This window comes from Podarcis liolepis (genome assembly GCF_965112155.1).
Source record: "Podarcis liolepis genome assembly, chromosome: 18".
Lineage (NCBI taxonomy): Eukaryota > Metazoa > Chordata > Lepidosauria > Squamata > Lacertidae > Podarcis > Podarcis liolepis.
Genome location: NC_139572.1, coordinates 4,280,823 through 4,302,943, shown reverse-complemented (window position 1 = coordinate 4,302,943; position 22,121 = coordinate 4,280,823). Strand labels below are relative to the sequence as shown.

The 22,121-nt window shown below is 47.7% G+C and overlaps 1 protein-coding gene across 5 annotated transcripts in view; it reads left to right on the top strand.

The window, feature by feature from the left end:
- The first annotated feature begins 9,864 nt into the window (after nucleotides 1-9,864).
- The window catches only part of TLE2 (TLE family member 2, transcriptional corepressor), a 47,562-nt gene continuing 35,305 nt past the window's right edge, over nucleotides 9,865-22,121 (top strand). For 3 of the 5 annotated variants that reach the window (XM_083483773.1, XM_083483774.1, XM_083483772.1), the window contains exons 1-5: nucleotides 9,867-10,509; nucleotides 13,802-13,887; nucleotides 16,106-16,169; nucleotides 17,712-17,756; nucleotides 21,269-21,331. In XM_083483773.1, coding sequence (XP_083339899.1) covers nucleotides 10,486-10,509; nucleotides 13,802-13,887; nucleotides 16,106-16,169; nucleotides 17,712-17,756; nucleotides 21,269-21,331 — 282 coding nt within the window. In that variant the 5' untranslated portion in view covers nucleotides 9,867-10,485. Of the gene's footprint in view, nucleotides 10,510-13,801; nucleotides 13,888-15,498; nucleotides 15,816-16,105; nucleotides 16,170-17,711; nucleotides 17,757-21,268; nucleotides 21,332-22,121 lie in introns of those variants that run through there. The other 2 variants (XM_083483775.1, XM_083483776.1) reach the window with 2 other exon arrangements.

Below are 22,121 nucleotides of genomic sequence, written 5' to 3'. Positions count from 1 at the left end.
GAGGAGACTCTTGAGAGTCCCATGGACTGCAAGAAGATCCAACCTCTCCATTCTGAAGGAAATCAGCCCTGAGTGCTCACTGGAAGGACAGATCGTGAAGCTGAGACTCCAAGACTTTGGCCACCTCATGAGAAGAGAAAAGACCCTGGAAAAGACCCTGATGTTGGGAAAGATGGAGGGCGCAAGGAGAAGGGGACGACGGAGGACGAGATGGTTGGACAGTGTTCTCGAAGCTGCCAGCATGAGTTTGACCAAACTGCGGGAGGCAGTGGAAGACAGGAGTGCCTGGTGTGCTCTGGTCCAGGGGGTCACGAAGAGGCGGACACAACTAAACGACTACACAACAACAACACTTCAATATGAGTAGGAAAACGAGAGTACCCCTAAACATTTTTTTTAGGGGGAATAAAAAAGCACTGGCCATTTTGAAACCCTGGTTTGCCATGTCCTAGCTCACCAGTCTTAAACCAGCCTCTTTAGAAAACCGCTTTGCACGTGCTCAGAGGCCGGGGCGTCCTTCCTCGTTTATTATTCCCTGGTGTTTTTCCCATGGCGGAGGAAGCTTTTGGTACTGGGAAAGGAGGAGATGGAGAGCGGCGGAGAGGAAGCGAAGCAGATTTTATTTTATTTTATTTTTTATTGTTGTTTTTTATTGGAAGGCGGCCTTTTGCTGATGGCGGGCGATGGGGAGGTTTGGCTCCTGAAGGCAATCCTGGCTGCTCTTGGAGCTGGAGAAAAGAGAGAGGGAGGGAGGGAGAGAGAGAGGGAGAGGAACCATCCTTTTTCTCCCTCTCTGCCTGCCTGCTTCTCCTGCTAATGCTTGATTGATAGCCAGCATAAAACCTTGCCAGGGTTAGATCAATGGGTTGCAATTATAGCAGCCAACCACTCAGGAGCTGGGAAGGCCGAGGACCCCACGTTACTTTGATTGACAGCGCAGGGAGAGGGGGGGGAGGAGGGAGAAAGGGAGGGAGGCAGAGAGAAGCGGGGGGGGGGGGTTAGCTATGCGCGCAAGGGCTTCTGGGAAATGTAGTCCGCTGCTGCTGCTGCTGGTACCTTACTAGCACATCAAGTCTCCCTGCTCATCACTAATCGCCTGGCTATCTTGGGGTGGTTTAACCATCTTCAACTCCCCCCCCCCCAGGGGCATACCCAGGTTTTTTGTTAGTGGGGGCAGAACCTCAGTTAAGTATTTTATTCCTTTAATTTCTTTAAGGAAAAAACAAACCCGTGTATTCTACCATGACGAGGTTTCTAATTTGTTGTTGATGGTGTACAAACCGCACCTATGTGATATCTTTGAACGTGTGCAGAAATAATTGGAGTAAGTACTGTACCGCGCTCTCTGAATTATTTTTAAAAACTTGTTTTGTGTATGTAATCCCAGCTGGTACAGGTAGGTAGCTAGATTTTTTAAAAACAAAAACAACCCTGTCAAATCTGTATTATTATTTTTTCTGCCCATCCACGGGTTGCGGAATGCCTGTGTAAATAAACTGCAACTCTGCTGGGTAAAAAAGAAGAAAAAAAAGTTAAGTATTTTATTGATTTTTATTGATTTGGGGCCGCGACAACCATAACACCCCCCCCAAAAAAACCCCTCAAACCTGCTAGTTGCCTGATGTAATGAGTTTCTGCTCTCCTTATTTAGAGACACATTTTGGGTGCCCCTGAATTTTGCTTACTTGACAAGGAGGGGGCAGCTTTTTCAGCCCAAGGGGCCGCATTTGGCCCTGGGCAGGCTCTTGGGGGCCGCATGAGGAATATGGCCCCCTCGGAAAGTAATGCAGCCCTGTAAAAAGCTTTTACACCCCACCCCTGTTTTAACCGTACCTGGGTAATTTCAAACCTTTAGGCAACAGGTAAGACGCTATACAGTACTACTAAAACCCCACAAAGCTTTTACAGGTTTAATACATTTTAAAGAAACCTAGCCCTATGTCTATCTCTTCCCTCTCCTGTCGATCTTTCCTCTCCCGTTTTCTGTCCGTCTGGCGAAAACCGAGCCCCATAAGATCTGCAAAATGTGGGGATCCGAATTTCCGGCTGCAAAAATGATGGTTATTACAACCGGTTTATTCATCACTCGTCTAAAGGAGGAAGCTTGCGTATAAGAGATTTAGAATCGATTGAAGTCAGTATTTGGGGCCATGTATCTGTCTGTCAGGTCGTATATGCAAGATAACGGGCCGTTTTGTTTATAGTGAAATCAAATTTATTAGGGGAGGAAAAGCAAAGCAAAGCAAAAAAACAAGAACAACCTGAAACAAATCTATATAAAACAAGACTCATTTATTCTGCAGGGAGCAAAAATATGTTTAACTGTTCCTGAAAGGTGCATTTATATTGGGTACCTGTCGTATTTTGATGGGGTGCTATTTCACGGAACAGGGGCAGCCGGACTGAAATCTCTGCTCCAATTGACTGCAAAACGGGTTTCTGAGATTTTTGGAACTCGCAGGCGATACAGTGATCTGCTGGCTTTGCAAAGGGTAAGGTGTTCTCTCGGGAAACCACATTTGGAGAGAATGCCACCAAGTCCCACATTCCGGTCCCGGGTACAACTAGAAATATTCGGAAGAATTAAACCCCTTGTTCGGGCTTCACTACGATGGTTCTCGTGGAAATATAAAAGAGCGTCGCTCTGAAAGATGTGGATGTTCAGGATTTCAGCAATGGAAAGTCTTTGTGGACTTAGGGAATTGGCTATTTTGTTTGCTTTGTATATGGTCTGATGCAATACCCTGTTGCCACACTTCTGGGCTAGTATTTTTTATTTTATTTTTAACGACCCAGGGTTTTAATTTTGCGCCGCTTTCGTTGCACAAGAGAGCCCCTCCAGGTGGCAAGGGTGTGGTAACGTCCGGGAAGCAACAACCCAGAAATTGGAACGAGGTGTGGACAGTCCAGTTATCAATCCAGAAGAATTAGTTTCCTTGCTCTCCCTATTCCAGGAAGCTTTTAATGTTCGACGTTTTGTTTTTTAACCTCTTTACATTTTGTTAGGCGCCCCCGTAGCTGGAAAACCCAGCCAGATGGGCTCAGGTCTAAGACGTAAATTCTTCTTGTTATTTATGGTACGAGGTTGTTCATAACGTTGACATAGGATTTTTATTTCTATTTAAAAGAAACCCGGTCCCCCAACTGTGTAGGCCCAACTCCTTGAAAGGGTGAGAATTGAGAATGGCGGATCTTTTGATCTCTACTCGCCGAAGCAAATCCGGTTGAGTCCATCGGACAAGTCTCATCTTCCTCTGTTATTCCAGAGAACAGGACTGGGACAAACTGGGTGGAAATGGAAGGTGCAGTGGGACAGATTTTGGCTAAATTTCAGAAGCACCCTAAGGGGATGAACAGTCAGGGCAGGCCTACTAGGGCTGCCTCTACCTTTGCGGAAGGTATCTAAGCAGAGGTGAGGCAGCCCACCCGCCAGGGGTGTCTCAGTCACGTCTCGAACTCGTCTCTTTGCCATTTCACGTCGCCCATGGGAGTGCCGTTGAATGGCGGCCAAGGGCCCGGGGCTGAAAATGAATTGAAAGGATGAGTTTGGTGGTACAGTGGTACCTCGGGTTACATACGCTTCAGGTTGCAGACTCCGCCAACACAGAAATAGTGCTTCAGGTTAAGAACTTTGCTGCAGGATGAGAACAGAAATCGTGCTCCGGCGGCGTGGCAGCAGCTGAAGGCCCCATTAGCTAAAGTGGTGCTTCAGGTTAAGAACAGTTTCAGGTTAAGTACGGACCTCCGGAACGAATTAAGTACTTAACCTGAGGTACCACTGTGAATTCTGGTGCTGGAGGAGACTCTTGAGAGTCCCATGGACTGCAAGAAGATCAAACCTCTCCATTCTGAAGTAGGGATCTTCTACTGAACTCAGCGTGCAAGCAGAGATATGAGGAATCAGCTTAAAGCAGTGCAGACCATCGCTTCTCCAACTAGCGTGTGCTTAGGCTGTGGAACTCCCTGCCACAAGGATGTGATGGCCACCAACCTTTAGGAGAAGGAACTGGCAAATTGATGGCCTCTGCCCTTCCTCCATGGCCAGGCAGAGGCCAGGATGCTTCTGAAAACCAGTTGGCAGAAACCGCAGGAGGGGAGGGCTGCTCTCGCACTCGGGTCCCGCTTGAGGGTTTCTTGCAGACCTCTGGTCGGCCGCCGTGAGAAAAAAAGGAGGCTGGGCTTTTTGGGGCGCTGCAGGTTCTTATCGTGTTCTTATCGGACGGAGCAGCAATTCCACATGGAATAAAACACAGAAGCGCAAGCTGGAACATAGCTGTCAACCGTCCCTTATTTGGCGGGACAGTCCCTTATCCCAGCGCCGTGTCCCGCTGCTGTCCCTTATTGATGATGCCCCTTAAATTTCCCGGGTTTTAAAGGAAGCAGCTCCTCTCCCTCCAACCCTGCCGGCCGGGGAGGAGGGAGGCTCCAGCTGTGTTGCTTGGCTGCGTTGCTCACCCAATAAGGAGTCTAAGAACGACTGGGGGGTGGAGCTTGCATGCCTTGTGCCAATCAAATCGGCCGTGTTGCCTGGGGACTCGCCTTTGCCCAGCGCTTCCCAGCGGAGAGGTGACAGTGGTTTTCCTTGCTGCATCCCCTTTGACGGGTTGCTGCGCTGTGGGAACCACCGCTTGAGGCTTCATTTGGCTGCTGGCTGGGCTTTCTGCCTTTGGCTCGGAGGGGCTCAAAAGTTGAACATACCTGTGCTTGGAAAATCCCTTATTTTGGCTGCTGATCCCTTATTTTCGAGGCTGCTGGTCCCTTATTTTCAAATCTGTAAGTTGACAGCTATGAGCTGGAAGGGCATGGCAAGCAAATTGACAAGCTCTGTGACCTCTAAAAATGACAGGGCAGTTTGCTCAGACATACAGTAAAAGAAATGTAAGAAACAAGCTCCAAATAGCCTTTGCCCTGCCCTTATACTCCCAATATATTTCTATTTTTACTTTAAAATAATAATAATAAAAACATAATTTTTACAGCCCACGTACTCCCGAGCAAATAGGCATAAGGTTGCAAATATAAAACTATATGATTACGACAGGACTGGGGTTTCCTTCAGACGCTGCCTCTGCAAAGATAGGCTTGATTTCAAAGGCATTTTTTAAACAAGAAATATTTTGGCGAAACAAAATAAAGGGAAAATGGTGGTTTGTTATCCACCCTTTATGTTGCCATCGTTTCCAACCCTCCCTCTAATAATGGATAAAGTTATAACTTGTTCCCGTGTAAAAGGTCTGTATTTGCAAAAGAAAATTGATTTTTTTTGCAAGTTCTTGCACTGGGAGGCTGAAGAGACTACAACACCCAGAATTCACCGCGGGACAACCGTCCCCAGCACACGCACCCCGCCCCTCTCCCAGTCGTTTAAGCATCCTGCCTCGCTCCCTCCTGATTAGTCTCCCCAAACTCTGACGTCAGAGACCCATGTGGGATCCGCCTTCGCTGATTGGCTACCTCGCCTGCCCCGCTGCAGCCAATCAGCGGAAGCCTACAGTAGCAGAAGCTCGGAAAGGCAATTTAAGGTGGACCGGAATTTCTCCTTTCCGCTTATCCGGTGCTATTTTAATAAAAAGTATCTCCTGTTATACTGTGTATATAAATATATATGTTTAAATAAACTCTTTGCAGACGTTGTGTGGGACAACACTGGGGTTTTATTTCTTTATTTCGTGAAATGTATACCCCTCTTGATTGCAAAAATAAATAAGGCACTTTACCCAAAAAATAAAGAACAGAAAGATAAAGAAATAAAATCATCACTAAGGAAAATGGACAGCAATAATTTAAGACACCCGGAAAGTTAAAATAGCAATAGTCTGAGTTACTGTATCACGTGGGAATTATAAGAGTCTCTGCCCCTATCTGCTTACAAAACTGGCTGCTGCTTTTCAACATGTGAACTTAAAAATATCCCGAAAATATTATTTCTGCTACCAAAGAAGAGCACAAAGCCTTCCTCAGTCCGGTGCCTTCAAGATGCATAGATGCTGCCATCCAGTTGAATGTTGGAATATTCAGGGGAGACTAGAGAAAGTTAGTCTGTGGAACTCTCTCCCACTGGAGGGAGTGGTGACAAGTCAGCTTGGGGGCTTGGCTTCAGAAGAGGATTAGGCAAAATCATGGCAGACATGTCCTTCGGTGGCCACAAGCCACAATGGCTCCACTCTGCTTCCATGGTCAGAGACAGCGATACTTCTGAATTACTGTGGCTGGAAAATTGCTCTTGGGCTCAGATCCTGGGTTCCACATAAGGGGAATCTAGTCAGCTTCTGTGAGACAAGGCATGCTGAATTAAATAGGCCGTCAACCCGATCCCAGCAAGTTCTTCCTTCGTTCTTCTGCTCTTAAGTGTTCAAATAAAAAAATTCCTTCCAGTAGCACCTTAAAGAACTAACTTAGTTGGTCTTTAAGGTGCTACTGGAAGGAATTTTTTTATTTTGACTATGGCAGACCAACACGCCTACCTATCTACTACTGTGTTCAAATAAGTTAGTCATGGTGTAACGGTAAAGGGACCCCTGACCATTAGGTCCAGTCATGGCCGACTCTGGGGTTGCGGCGCTCATCTCGCTTTACTGGCCGAGGGAGCCGGCGTACAGCTTCCGAGTCATGTGGCCAGCAGGACTAAGCTGCTTCTGGCGAACCAGAGCAGTGCACGGAAACACCGTTTACCTTCCCGCCGGAGCGGTACCTATTTATCTACTTGCACTTTGACGTGCTTTCGAACTGCTAGGTTGGCAGCAGCAGGGACCGAGCAACGGGAGCTCACCCCGTCGTAGGGATTCAAACCGCCGACCTTCCGAACGGCAAGTCCTAGGCTCTGTGGTTTAACCCACAGCGGCACCCACGTCCCTAGTCCCGGTGTACATACCATCAAATCAATTACAATCTTTTTTTAAAACAACAACAACAACAATTCCTAAGGATTTGTATTAACCACAGGGGTCTAAACTTTAAAATCTAAAGTACCGTATTTTTTGCTGTATAAGACTCACTTTTCCCTCCTAAAAAGTAAGGGGAAATGTGTCTGCGTCTTATGGAGCGAATGCAGGCTGCGCAGCTATCCCAGAAGCCTGAACAGCAAGAGGGATTGCTGCTTTCGCTGCGCAGCGATCCCTCTTGCTGTTCTGGCTTCTGAGATTCAGAATATATTTTTTTCTTGTTTTCCTCCTCCAAAAACTTGTGGTCTGGTGCGTCTTATAGATAAAAAAATACAGTAAAATGCTCTCGAGTTAGGCTGCCCTCCTCGCACAGCCTGCTTTCAAAGCGAGCGGCTTCCTCAAAATAACCCTGGGAACTGTAGCTCGCCCCCTTCACAGGGCCTGCAATGCTCAGCACCCCAGCGAACTACAGTTCCCACAAGCCTTGGTTGTGTCCTTTGAATGAATGGTGTGTAAGGAATAGAACTGTAAGGCTGAAAAGACCACGAAGGCCGGATCTAGCCCAACCAACCCTTGGCAAGGCATGTATCTTTTACCCATCGTGGAACTCGAACCCACAACCCCAGGACTGAGAGTTTCATGCTCTACCGACTGAGCTACCCCAGCAGTCATCGTTGCTTCTTGTTGTAAGCCAGTTCCTGCAATGAAGGACTGACTAAATTGGATCCCGAAACTGTTCAGAAGTTTCCAGCAGGTGTTTACTCATGTATTGCAGTACAATTGAGATTTTTCAGGAGGACTCGCAACTCCGAAACAGCGAGCCTTTGTTTAGTCAGCTGGCCTTCAAGAAACCGCTGTTCCTTTATAAGAAGAGCTTGCAGGATTAGACCAATGGCCTGTCTACCTATTACAGGGGTCAGCAAACATTTTCAGCAGGGGGCCGGTCCACTGTCCCTCAGACCTTGTGGGGGCTGGACTATATTTTGGAAAAAATATATATGAACGAATTCCTATGCCCCACAAATAACCCAGAGATGCATTTTAAATCAAAGCACACATTCTGCTCATGTAAAAACACGATGATTCCCGGACCGTCCGCAGGCCGGATTGAGAAGGCGATTGGGCCACATCCGACCCCCAGACCTTAGTTTGCCTACCATGGTCTATAAGATGCCCCCATGTATAAGACACCCCTGGTGGGAGGGCGTTCCACAGGGATGGTGCCACCACTGAGAAGGCCCTCTGCCTGGTTCCCTGTAACCTCACTTCTCGCAGGGAGGGAACTGCCAGAAGGCCCTCGGAGCTGGACCTCTGTGTCCAAGGTGGACTATGGGGGTGGAGACGCTCCTTCAGGCACACAGGTTATATCCAAAGACAAGTGTGAGATGCTGAAGAAGAAGAAGAAATAATAGTGTGGGTACCGGACTCCCCTAAATTCCCGGTTCCAGTAGGTGTTAGAATTTAATCAAGGCTTGGGGAGTTAAACTGGATACCACACTCCTAATCTGTGTTCAGGAGATCATCTGGGAGATGGGCCATTAGGAGAACAAAGGAAAGGTAATGGGCCATTAAGAAAACCAAGGATAGGAGGCTGTGTGCTAGATGGAAAATGGGTGGGATGCATCCTCCATCTCTGAGTCAGCTGTTAGAGAACATGTACCATAGTTTAGCATTGAGAGTTGGCTGCGATGTGGCCCAGAGGTTGCAGGCTGTTAAAGGCGGCAAGCTGGAGAGAGGGCCAGAGGACAGCTGATTTCTGTTTGAACCCGAAGCCCCAGCTATGAGGGGAAGAGGTTGCAAGCTGTTAAAGGTGGCAAGCTAGAGAGATGACCGGAGCATGATGGCTGATTCCTGTTTGATCCTGATGCTCCGGCTGCGAGGGGAAGAGGTTGCAGGCTGTTAAAGGCGGCAAGCTGGAGAGAGAGTGTGCCGGAGCACGACGGCTGGTTTCTGTTTGAACCCGAGGCTCCAGCTATAGGAGAAGCTCGTTGCATATATGAGTCGATAAACAACAGATCCTTGCGAAGGGCTGCTGTACGTCTGTTAATTTCCCGGAATTTTGCAAAGAAAGCTCAACAACTTTTGTGTCCGGATTCTCCCTTTTTGACACATGGCAACCCTAACTTACTACACCCAGTCGCGACCTATTCCCAAAAGGAAACAAAAGGTCTCCTGGAGTCCGACACTGCTCAGAAATTGGGGAGGTGGGCAAAAATTGTTGTTGTTGTTTAGTCCTTTCGTCGTGTCCGACTCTTCGTGACCCCCTGTCTTCCACTGCCTCCCACAGTGGAAATTTCACTGAAGGCCCTCCTGTCCTCCACTGACTCCCACAGTTTGGTCAAACTCATGCTGGTAGCTTCTATAACACTGTCCCACCATCTCGTCCTCTGTCGTCCCCTTCTCCTTGCGCCCTCCATCTTTCCCAACATCAGGGTCTTTTCCAGGGAGTCTTCTCTTCTCATGAGGTGGCCCAAAGTCTTGGAGCCTCAGCTTCAGGATCTGTCCTTCCAGTGAGCACTCAGGGCTGATTTCCTTCAGAATGGAGAGGTCTGATCTTCTTGCAGTCCATGGGACTCTCAAGAGTCTCCTCCAGCACCAGAATTCAAAAACATCCATTCTTCGGCAATCAGCCTTCTTGATGGTCCAGCTCTCACCTCCATATATCACTACTGGGAAAACCATAGCTTTTACTATACGGACCTTTGTCGGCAAGGTGATGTCCCTGCTTTTTAAGATGCTGTCCAGGTTTGTCATTGCTTTTCTCCCAAGAAGAAATTTGCGGTCTTTGAATTTTGCGGGCAAAAATACACAAGAGCAATTCTGGATCATGCCAGCGGCCTTTTGAGATCTGGCGCCCTGTGGTCACCTGGGAAGGCAGCAAACAGCATCCGACCACGAGAGCGACACCCTCCCCTCCTGCGGTCCTCAGCTCTAACCACTAGCCGCTGCTGCCTCCCTCCCAGAAAGCGTGATAAGCCGCAGCGGTTTGGAAGCTCGCCGTTCTTCGGTTTGGAAGATCCACCTTAAGCTTCCCGTTTGAAAGATCATCTTCCCCTGGGCTCGCAGGAGGCAGCTCCTTTTGCAGACAGGGACTGCTGCTGAAATCCGGCCAGATTTTCGCCTGACCTTCTGTTTGCGTTCTCCCCCTCCAGCTCCCTTCCCTCCACGCATCCCACCCCGGCCAGCCGGCCCCCCCCCCGGACAACCCCCCCCCCAAACATCTCCTCCCTTTTCTTTCCAACAATTGCACAAAATCTCCTTTTGCTCCCACCCCAGTGAGTCTCCTGACCCCCACATTCCAATGGGGGCGAAATTTCCTCCTCTGCTACTTCCAGCCTTCGCAAAGGAAATGCTGTTTTTTGGCACGGTTTTCTTTTAAGGGATATAATTCTTTTTAATTGATTAAAAGGGAAAAAACAACAACAAGCCTCTACTTAGATCTGTGGAGCTTCGAAACGGGGGGGTGGGTTTCTCTCTCCCCCCACACCTTTTGCTTTTCGAGTTATTTTCCCCCTGGATAATCTGAAAGAAGAAAAAGGATTCTTTCATTTCTCCTCGGGTGGGTTTTTTTGGTTTTTTTTGGAGGGGGGGTTTATCCCCCAGGATGTATCCACAAGGACGGCATGCTGTAAGTATCAATATTTGGGGTGTTGTTTTTTGGGGGGAGGGTCGTTGTTTGAAGGAACATGCCAAAATGTCGTGAGAAATCTGGTGGAAATAATTCAAATCAATAGCTTTTGGTGAAAGAATCTGGGATTGTGTGTGTGTGTGTGTGTGTTTTGGAGGGGGTGGAGGAGAAGGGGGTTTAAACTGTGCCAGGATTTTAAACCTTTGCAGGTTAAAAAACAAGTAGACCCTCCCCGTGCAACCCTAGGCATCTTTACTCAGAAGTAAGTCTGTGTTGAAGGGCACTCCTCACTCAGGAAACCTGTGCAGAAACCTTGGTTTAGGAAGATGAATTATCCCTTGAAATCCTATTGCTTCTCTGATATACTGGATAGCAAAGGCAGTTCTGTCTCCCCACCCATAATTACGGATTAATATTGTGCTTAGAGTGTTGTTGCTGTGTTTTTTTGCACGGTATATTTTTCTCCAATGGGGTCTTCCCCAAAGGAATTAGGCGTGTTTCAATTTGCAGTTTAAAATGCAAAAATAGAGGGGGGAAACTTAGCGTTGTTTGGGGGACAGTAATGTGAGCCGCTAGCTGCAAGGTGCGGCGACTCACTCAGGGGTGCAACAGGGAACCTCGCTTCCAGGTAGACATTCCTGCTGCTTCATTTGCTTCAGCGGGGATTCCTTGATCCAGGCGCGCCTGGCGGATGGTTGTGGCCGAATTAGCTTCTCCCTGCCCGAGGCTGGTTGGCAGGAACAGGGACTCGCCAAGAGAAGCGGCAGGCAGCCTCTCCCGAGGGCAGCTCCTAAGGCCGGGTCTGTGTGTGGGCACAGTTCAGAACAACTCATGGGCGCAGAAATAAGTTGACCCAAAATGAACTTCCTGGGTTTTGTTCTTGTGATTTTTTTAATCTTGTATTTTTATGTTGCGAAAGGCTCCGAGATCTTAATAATAAATAGTGCAGAGTGGAACCCCAGATCTCTCATGTCCTAGCCGGATGCTCTAACCACTGCACAACCGCTGCCTCTTTGTCCTAAAGAGAGATGTTTTGGAATCTATCTATCTCTCACACACAAATTGTGGGGTCTTCCTGCCCTACATAACTTTTGGGCACCGTAACTTTTTCGGACGTGGTTTTCCAGCTGCCAAAGGGATAGCACTCTTACCATGCTCAGGGGCTGTTGTTCTCCGCAGGTGTCTCCCTGGGAATGGCTTGAGGGGAAGGCAGCGAAGCTGGTCAGGGTTTCAATACCCAAAGGAGTTTCTGCAGCTCCCCCCCCCAAAGCCCGCAAACAAGTTGCAGATTTCGGTTGAGCGTTAGGAAAAAGTTATTTGGCAATGGGGTCCATACCCTAGAGAGGTGGGGTGCCTTCCTCGCTGGAGGAGTTGAAGGAGACTACAAGCTGTCAGGGAACTGCGAGCTTTTGGCGTTTCCTCCCTTGACCCGAGGTTGGGGTTGGAATAGATGACCCCTAAGGACCCTCTTCTCACTTTTACGAGCCCGCTGATATTTCAGAAGGGTCTCCAAGGCTTCTTCCTCAAACATGAGGAAGGAACCAGGGTGGGAGTCGTGGGTCCCCAGCAAATTAATGTGCCGAGGAGGGAGAGAGCAAGATCTGGAAACCAAGCCAGATGAGGAACGGTTGAAGGAGCTAAGAGTACGTATAGCCTGGAGACTGAGAGGAGATAGGATAAAGGTAAAGGGACCCCTGGCCGTTAGGTCCAGTCGTGGCCGACTCTGGGGTTGCGGCGCTCATCTCGCTTTATTGGCCGAGGGAGCCGGCGTACAACTTCCGGGTCATGTGGCCAGCAGGACTAAGCTGCTTCTGGCGAACCAGAGCAGCTCACGGAAACGCCATTTACCTTCCCGCCGGAGTGGTACCTATTTATCTACTTGCACTTTGACGTGCTTTCGAACTGCTAGGTTGGCAGGAGCAGGGACTGAGCAACAGGAGCTCACCCCGTTGCGGGGATTCGAACCGCTGACCTTCTGATTGGCAAGTCTGTGGTTTAACCCACAGCACCACCCATGTCCCTTCAAATATCTGAAGCGCTGTCGCGTGGAAGATGGAGCGAGCTTGGTTCCTCTCGCTCCAGAGGGTCAGATATGAACCACTGGGTTCAAGTTGATGGAAAGGAGATTTTGACTGAACATCAGGAACAACTTTGGGTGGTAAGAGTTGTTCAACTGTGGAACGGACTCTCACAGAAGCTGGTTGATGGTTACTAAGCAGAGGTTGGGTTGCTGTCTGTCAGTGATTCTTTTGCTGAGATTCCTGGGGGTTCAACTTAGATTACGGTTTGCCAAACAGTGATACTTTGGTTCTCAAACTTAATCCGTTCCAGAAGTCCGTTCCAAAACCAAAGCGTTCCAAAACCAAGGCATGCTTTCCCATAGAAAGTAATGTGAAATGGATTAATCCGTTCTAGACTTTTAAAAACAACCCCCGAAACAGCAACGTAACATGAATTTTGCTATCGAACGAGACCGTCGATCCATAAAATGAAAGCGATAAACGATGTACTGCAGTCACACAATCAATCTGTCAGTAGCTGAACCGGGTTCCACACAGTCACAAAAACAAAAAGAGCCACAAAAACGCAAAACACCGTATTTTTCGCTCTATAAGACGCACCAGACCACAAGACGCACCTAGTTTTTGGAGGAGGAAAACAAGAAAAAAAAATATTCTGAATCTCAGAAGCCAGAACAGCAAGAGGGATCGCTGTGCAGCGAAAGCAGCAATCCCTCTTGCTGATCTGGCTTCTGGGATAGCTGCGCAGCCTGCATTCGCTCCATAAGACGCACACACATTTCCCCTTACTTTTTAGGAGGGAAAAAGTGAGTCTTATAGAGCGAAAAATACGGTAAATAGCAAAAACAGACCAATCTCAGCGTAACACTCAAATCGGAAGCGTAATACTCAGAACGGAGCACATTCAGCTTACGGAAAAAGTTCGCAAACCGGAACGCTTACTTCCGGGTTTGCAGTGTTTGGGTTCCAAGTTGTTTGAGTACCAAGGCGTTTGAGAACCAAGGTACTGATGTATTCCCAAAAGTGACAACCCAGAAATCCAGGCGTTTTGCAGATTCAGCAAAAATGGTACCCGTAGGTCATTTTGCTGCCCGAATCTCAGACGTGTCCAGGATAAACCCGGACTTATGGCAGCCCAAGAATAGATGGTCCATGATTCTGTGATTCCAGAGGACATATCTTGTCTATATGCAAGGCGATGGGGAGAGTCTCTAACACGGCGTTATTTGATCATTCTTTTCTCCCTGCTCTGTTGCTCCCCTCCTGCAAAGTCCGGACAGCCCTTCAAGTTCTCGGTTTTGGAAATCTGCGACCGGATCAAGGAAGAGTTCCAGTTCCTGCAGGCTCAGTATCACAGGTATTTGCCAGGGAAGGAAAGGGAAAAAAGAGGGATAGCTGCAAACTGTGCCGGCTAAAGTAGAGCTTCAGAGTTCAGGGGCAGTCTACCTCTGAACACAACCTTGCATTTCCGCAGGGCGATTTCGGAGGATCAATCCCTTCCTTCCTGGGACGTTGGATGGCCATCTGTCAGAGATGCTTTGGCTGAGATTCCTGCCTTGCAGTGGGGGTTGGACTAGATTATTTTATTAGGGGGGTGTCCCCTTCCACCTCTACAATCCTACGATTCTACATGCTTTGCTTTATTATTTATTGACCTCCTGTTGTGGGTGGGCTGCGTTACACCACCCTTTTATGGATCCAAACGCTTCTAGCCTCTGATCATTCTAGTTTTAAATTATTATATATATTTTTTGGAAATTTTGTTTCAAGTCGCTTTGAGGTTCTGTTCCGTTATAAACAACAACAGTTCACAAGTCCAATCAATCGTCGCTGCCAATCTATATTGGACTTTTAAAAAATGGCATTATTATTATTATTATTATTATTATTATTATTATTATTATTATTATTCAAAGTTATAAGAAGACATATTATCCAAAAACATATCCTTGTCCCCCCCCATTTTTCCTCCCCCCCCACAGAAAACCCCCCACCCCACCCCACCCCCCCGATTTCCCTCAGTTCCAATCTTTGGTTTCTCCAATAATGCTGTTTTCTGCATGTTACAAAGTTGTATAGATCCTCAAACTGTTTAGCTGATTATTATCAGTAAAAAAAATGGTGACTGTTTATTCAAAACCTGCCAAGGAGTCCAGTTCGCTTTGTTGCGTCTTCAGATACTTTGTAAAAGGTTCCCGTTCATCCTTAAAGTCACAGTTATCCTCGTCCCGTAGCTTACATGTCAATTTTGCCAGTTCGGCATCGTCCATCAATTTTTCTTGCCATGATTCTTTAGTTGGGATTTCTTCAGTCTTCCATCCTTTTTTCCAGGTTAAGGTTTTCTTGCTGCCTTGAACTTTGAGGCAGAAAGGCAGCGTTCTGAATCTCCATTTATTTTCTAAACTTACGTCCCGGTTTTCCTCCAGGGATATGTGGTTATTCCACCCGGTTTTACCTCCCAAAGACCCTGCGAAGCAGCTTAGAACTGGTCATCCCAGGACTCACTTTTGACCCAAACATGCCTTTGGGGGGACCGGTTTCTCCATCGTCTAGCCCAGTGAGCTTTGTGGCTGAGTGGGGGGATTTGAACCCAAGTCCCAGTCCAACGCTCTAACCCAGTGGTCCCCAACGTGGGTGCTGGCACCCCCTGGAGGCAGATTACCTGGGGGGCGCTAAGAGGCAGGTTTGTGTGTGTAAATACACAACTTTGTAAATACAACGACTTTGTAAATCTGGTATCGCTGACTCCAGTTCATCCATTTTGCCCAATTAATTAAACCGAATAGTTTTAATTGAACTTTGAATAAATGTGCAATTAATTGCCAGGGCTTTGAATTTCGTTGCGTTATTATCTGCCTTCGTGGAAACCGCTGTTCCGGATAACAGGGCACTGGGGGATACTAGGGAACTGGGGGCGAGTTTATGGAAACCAGGGCGGGCGGTGGCCTCAAATAAAATTGGGGACCGCTGCTCTAACCACTAGGCTGCGGAGGCGAAGCAGGTGGGGTCTGCAGTAAAATGTTGCAGTCTCCTAGAGCGTGTGTGTCTTCGGAGTTCCGGCTAGCCGCAACCCTTTCCAGGATACGGAGACATAAGTGTTTTGTTTTTCCTTTTCAAAAGGCACTCAGAATCCCATGACTATAGAGAAAAGCTTGTTGCCGCTGAGATCATACATATATAATCTCCTGCTCTCGTTTTTTATTTTTCGTCGTTCCACAAGCTCCCTGCCCATGCTGGGGATTAGAGGGACCGCTCTAAACGCAAGAGGCATTTTCTCGTCTCCTCGTGTGTTCCTTTCATTTCTCTCGCCCCTCCGGTTGTCCCCCCCCTATATTTCCCTCCTCTTCTCAGCATCCCTCCACCCTGTCTAAATTTCCCATCTTGACAGAGGGAAATGTCAAAAACATCACTTGGGTCTCATACCCAGTACTGAGAACGCCACAGTCATTTTGCGTGCGGTCTTTGGTTGTTTTTTGGGGGGGGGGGGAATTTGGGGGCTGGGGAGAGAGGGCCTCCCCCTCCCAAAAAAAAAACCACAGTGTGGAGGTTGCAAATAACGCTCTCTTTTTCTGCAGCTTGAAGTTGGAATGTGAAAAGCTGGCTAGCGAGAAGACAGAAATGCAAAGGCATTATGTCATGGTAATTGTGGCTGTTTGTTTGTTTGTTTGTTTGTTTATGTTTGTTTGTTTGTTTGTTTATGTCTGTCTGGGAAAGTTGCAGCCCAGAGTGACTTGGGAAACCCCGCCAGATGGGCGGGGTATAAATAATTTATTATTATTATTATTATTATTATTATTATTATTATTATTATTATTACAGTCATACCTCGGGTTACAGGTGCTTCAAGTTGCATTTTTTTGGGTTACAGACTCCCGAAGCCCAGAAGTACCGGAACGGGTTACCCGTATTTTTCGCTCTATAACACGCACCCGACCATAACACGCACGTAGTTTTTAGAGGAAGAAAATCCATAGGCCTGCCACCCGTAGGCATTCCCTCCATAACACGCACAGACATTTCCCCTTACTTTTTAGGAGGAAAAAAGTGAGTGTTATGGTGCAAAAAATACGGTACTTCCAGGTTTCGGCGGTCGCGCATTCGCATGCTCATGCTCGCTTTGCACATGCTCAGAAGCACAGAATCGCAACCGCGCGTGTGCAGATGCACTGCTGCAGGTTGCGGACACTGCGGGTTGCAAACACGGATCACGTTCGCAACCCGAGGATCCACATTATTATTATTATTATTATTATTATTATTATTATTATTACTGTGGCTGCAAACCTGGTTTGGTTAGCTCATATGATTGTATGACAACAGACCAGGCCTAGAGATGCATATAAGGCTTGAATCTGCAGGGATGTGGTATTTACAAAAATTGCCTGTCTTGGGGTTTGTTTGTTTTTAACCCAAGTTTCTAGACTTTGTAAACCCAAATTTCTAGACGCCTCCCTCCCACTTTTGGCTGAACAAGGATAGTGTCTCATCTCTGAACATTGGAAGCTAGAATGAATTATCTATTACATCTCCCTCCCTCCCTCCCTCCTTCCTCATCTTACTTTTCCTTCCTCCCTTCATCTTTCCCTTCCTTCCTTCCTTCCTTCCTTCCTTCCTTCCTTCCTTCCTTCCTTCTTTCCTCTTTCTTTCCTCCCTCCCTCCCTCCCTTCCTCTTTCTTTTCCTTCCTTCCTTCCTTCTTTCCTCTTTCTTTCCTCCCTCCCTCCCTCATCTTTCTTTTCCTCCCTCCTTCTCTCCCTCCCTCCCTCCCTCTTTCTTTTCCTTCCTTCCTTCCTTCCTTCCTTCCTTCCTTCCTTCCTTCCTCCCTCCCTCCCTCCCTCCCTCCCTCCCTCCCTCCATCTTTCTTTTCCTCCCTTCCTTCCTTCCTCCCTCCCTCCCTCCCTCCATCTTTCTTTTCCTTCCTTCCTTCCTTCCTTCCTCCCTCCCTCCCTCCCTCCCTCCCTCCCTCCCTCCCTCCCTCCCTCTTTCTTTTCCTTCCTTCCTTCCTTCCTTCCTTCCTTCCTTCCTTCCTTCCTTCCTTCCTCCCTCCCTCCCTCCCTCCCTCCCTCCCTCCCTCCCTCCCTCTTTCTTTTCCTTCCTTCCTTCCTTCCTTCCTTCCTTCCTTCCTTCCCTCCCTCCCTCCCTCCCTCCCTCCCTTACCGATATTTGTTCTTGATCTGTTTCAGTATTACGAGATGTCTTACGGCTTGAACATCGAGATGCATAAGCAGGTATGCGACTTTCGGGTTCCTCTGGAGGAGGAGATGGGAACTGTACACTCCTCGGGGCAGAGACCTCTGATTTATTTATTTAATGGCGTCACACACAGAGACAGATGTTTCAGGCTTGGTTTTCCGACTAGTGGCGAGGACTGAGGGCTTAAGAGGAAACAAGGGAGACGCTGGGTTTCAGAGACCTCCAAATGGGGCTGTCATCTTTGATATTTGATATGCATCTTACGGAAAACGATGTGAGGCCACACATTTATTTTCAGATTTCCTGTTGGGGGTGTCCCATAGCCTTTCCTTCCACTGTCTGGGTGGTGGCGACCCCGCAAGCGAGGGATTTGTATGCTCAGGAGCACTCTTGCCTATAGCATGCCCTCGCTTATTCCGGAGACGTGGCCCCGGGCATTTTTTAAAAACGTGAATCCAGAGACTGAGCCCTGGATTTAAATTACATCCTTACATCACCTCCAGCTGCCTTGGAATAAAACTCCATTCAGCCCCAGCCAGCACATGGGGTAAATTAAAATCAAATTAAATCAAATTAAAGAGCCCCTCCAGACTGGTGTTGTTGCATTGCAATTTGCAATTATTTTATTTTATTTTATATTTTATATGATTATATTATATTATATTATATTATATTATATTATATTATATTATATTATATTATATTATATTATATTATATTATATTATATTATATTATTATATTATATTATATTATATTATATTATATTATATTATATTATATTATATTATATTATATTATATTGCATTATATTATATTGCATTATATTATATTGCATTGCATTGCAATTTGCAATTATTTTATTTAATATATTATATTATATTATATTGCATTGCATTGCATTGCATTGCATTGCATTGCATTGCAATTATCTCCCACTTTTTCCACCACGTGCTTCAAAATGGCTCTCCCCCTCATTTGATCCTCACAACGACCCTGTAAGGAAGGTTAGGCTGAGGGAAAGCAGGGATCCTCCCAAACACTTCTTCCAGCCGCGGAGGAAAGCAGGGTGGCGTTTAACCACGGGAGACCATCGTGGGCGCAAACTATCATTTACGAGCGATACAAAGAGATGTCTCGGGAGAGGCCAGGCGCAGTCTGCCTGACCTAACCACTTTTAGCTTGGGCTCCATGATCACGGCAGATGGTGACAGCAGTCACGAAATTAAAAGACGCCTGCTTCTTGGGAGAAAAGCAATGACAAACCTAGGCAGCATCTTAAAAAGCAGAGACATCACCTTGCCAACAAAGGTCCGTATAGTTCAAGCTATGGTTTCCCCAGTAGTGTTGTATGGAAGCGAGAGCTGGACCATAAAGAAGGCTGATCGCCGAAGAATGGATGCTTCTGAATTCTGGTGCTGGAGGAGACTCTTGAGAGTCCCATGGACTGCAAGAAGATCAAACCTCTCCATTCTGAAGGAAATCAGCCCTGAGTGCTCACTGGAAGGACAGATCCTGAAGCTGAGGCTCCAAGACTTTGGCCAACTCATGATAAGAGAAGACTCCCTGGAAAAGACCCTGATGTTGGGAAAGATGGAGGGCACAAGGAGAAGGGGACGACAGAGGATGAGATGGTGGGACAGTGTTCTCAAAGCTACCAGCATGAGTTTGACCAAACTGCGGGAGGCAGTGGAAGACAGGAGGGCCTGGCATGCTCTGGTCCATGGGGTCACAAAGAGGCGGACACGACTCAACGACTCAACAACAACAACCGTTTTTAGCATGCAGAGATAGCGAACGTTCTTCTTGGTTTCTTTCCAGCAAGGGAAGAGACGGGGAGGGGAAATCTTAAGGCACGGAAATCTTCCAGGCCTCTGTATTCTGCGTGTTGATCCATCAGAAGAATCCAGAAGTCTCTCTCTCTCTCTCTGGTTTCCCCAGATCTCCCCGCCCCGCTTGTAATTTGCTTCCTGTCTCTGGGTTTATCAATCCAGGGCATCATGGGGGGGTTGAGAGCGGCTGCTCAGGAACACAAGCTTGGCAAGGCGCCCGGGGAAAGTGGCAAGGCTGCCAGCCTTCCTGTGTGTTCGTTTGCTTGCGAGAAGACAGGGAGCCTCGGAGCGAGAGTCACTTGTTTGCTTGTTGCTTCCTGGCCAATACAGTGGTACCTCAGGTTACATACGCTTCAGGTTACATACGCTTCAGGTTACAGACTCCGCTAACCCAGAAATAGTACCCCAGGTTAAGAACTTTGCTTCAGGATGAGAACACAAATCGTGCTCCGGCGGCGAGGCAGCAGCGGGAGGCCCCATTAGCTAAAGTGGTGCTTCAGGTTAAGAACAGTTTCAGGTTAGGAACAGACCTCCAGAATGAATTAAGAACTTAACCCGAGGTACCACAGTATATTTGTTCGCCCTTCTTCTCCTTGGAAATCTAGAGAGAGGTATGTTAGGAGGCAAGCTGTTTTTGCAGCAGCCGCGACTGGCATCCATCAGGGATGCTGGCGCTGGAGAAAACGAGAGGCGGGGCAGCGTGTTGTTGTTTTAAAATATTTTATTTTTCATTTTTTTAACAATGTTCTATACATTTAAATAGGGACACAGGTGGCGCTGTGGGTTAAACCACAGAGCCTAGGTCTTGCCGATCAGAAGGTCGGCGGTTCGAATCCCCGCGACGGGGTGAGCTCCCATTGCTCGGTCCCAGCTCCTGCCAACCTAGCAGTTCGAAAGCACGTCAAAGCGCAAGTAGATAAATAGGTACCGCTCCGGCGGGAAGGTAAACGGCGTTTCTGTGCGCTGCTCTGGTTCGCCTGAAGTGGCTTAGTCCTACTGGCCAGATGACCCAGAAGCTGTATGTCGGCCAATAAAGCGAGATGAGCGCCGCAGCCTTCTGATCGGCAAGTCCTAGGCTCTGTGGTTTAACCCACCTGCACCCCTTATAATCCCCATGTTACACCCCCCCCAAACTACATCACTCATACATCATGGTTACATCATGAAAGGGGAGGTCTGGTGGCAGTAATCTGAGCATCCTGGACCCTGCCCCATGGTTTCCCTTGCCCTCCACCAAACACCCATAAAGTGAAACAAAAGAGATATTTACATTTCCCTGTTTCCCAGCCAAGTGAATCACACCCTTTTGTCTTCATCTGGGTTTGTTATTTCTGGAATGGCTACCTGTCTGGCACTCAGGTATCAGGAGGCCAGGGATTATCACTCAGGGAGAGGGGCTGCTGAGGAGCTGAGCTCACATGTCTATATGGATTTCTGGAGTTTTCCCAGTGAGCCAGTACATAGATACATTGATCAGTGAATTCTTACATTTGGTATCGTGCAGCAAAGGCCCTTTGAATAGACAGGAAGAAACTACGATGAAGTGTTTTGTGGGGACAAACCACAAAAGTCACAAAAATGATTGTGCTGATTTTGGTAGTGGGCTGCATGTGTGTGATATCTGCTGGAGGGGCAAACCCCCCCAACCTATACGTAAATTCCTGCAACAGCTTCAACTCTGATGTGACTGAGACCGCCGTCTCTTTCATTTTCCAGGCGGAGATTGTTAAACGGCTCAGCGCTATTTGCGCCCAGATCATCCCCTTCCTGACGCAAGAGGTAAAATAAATTTGTTTGTGTTTCGTACGGAAAGCAGTTAGCATTTCACATGCAACACATTCTGGGCATCGGGGGTCCGCCATGACAAAACCTCAAACTGCCTTCGGCAGACTGAGGAACGGTTCGCCCCCCCAGGGCCGGATTTAGGTTCAATGCGGCCCTCAGCTACTGAAGGTAATGGGGCCCTTTATATATCCAGCTGTCCTTTGTCAACACAAATTTCTGCTGTTTTTTTGTGTTCGGTATGTGCCATATGGAGGGACACGGGTGGCGCTGTGGGTTAAACCACAGAGCCTAGGGCTTGCCGATCAGAAGGTCGGCGGTTCGAATCCCCACGACAGGGTGAGCTCCCATTGCTCAGTCCCTGCTCCTGCTCACCTAGCAATTCAAAAGCACGTCAAAGTGCAAGTAGATAAATAGGTACCACTCCAGCGGGAAGGTAAACGGCGTTTCCATGCGCTGCTCTGGTTTGCCAGAAGCGGCTTAGTCATGCTGGCCACATGACCCGGAAGCTGTACGCCAGCTCCCTCAGCCAATAAAGCGAGATGAGCGCCGCAACCCCAGAGTCAGCGATGACTGGACCTAATGGTCAGAGGTCCCTTTACCTTTACCTATACGCTACATGGTCATTTATGGACCCCATAGGTATCTCAAACCATTTGCCCATGTGGCCATGCAACCAGTCCATGCAGAATGTCGGCACCCTATACAGTGGTACCTCGGGTTACATACGCTTCAGGTTACATACGCTTCAGGTTACGGACTCCGTTAACCCAGAAATAGTGCTTCA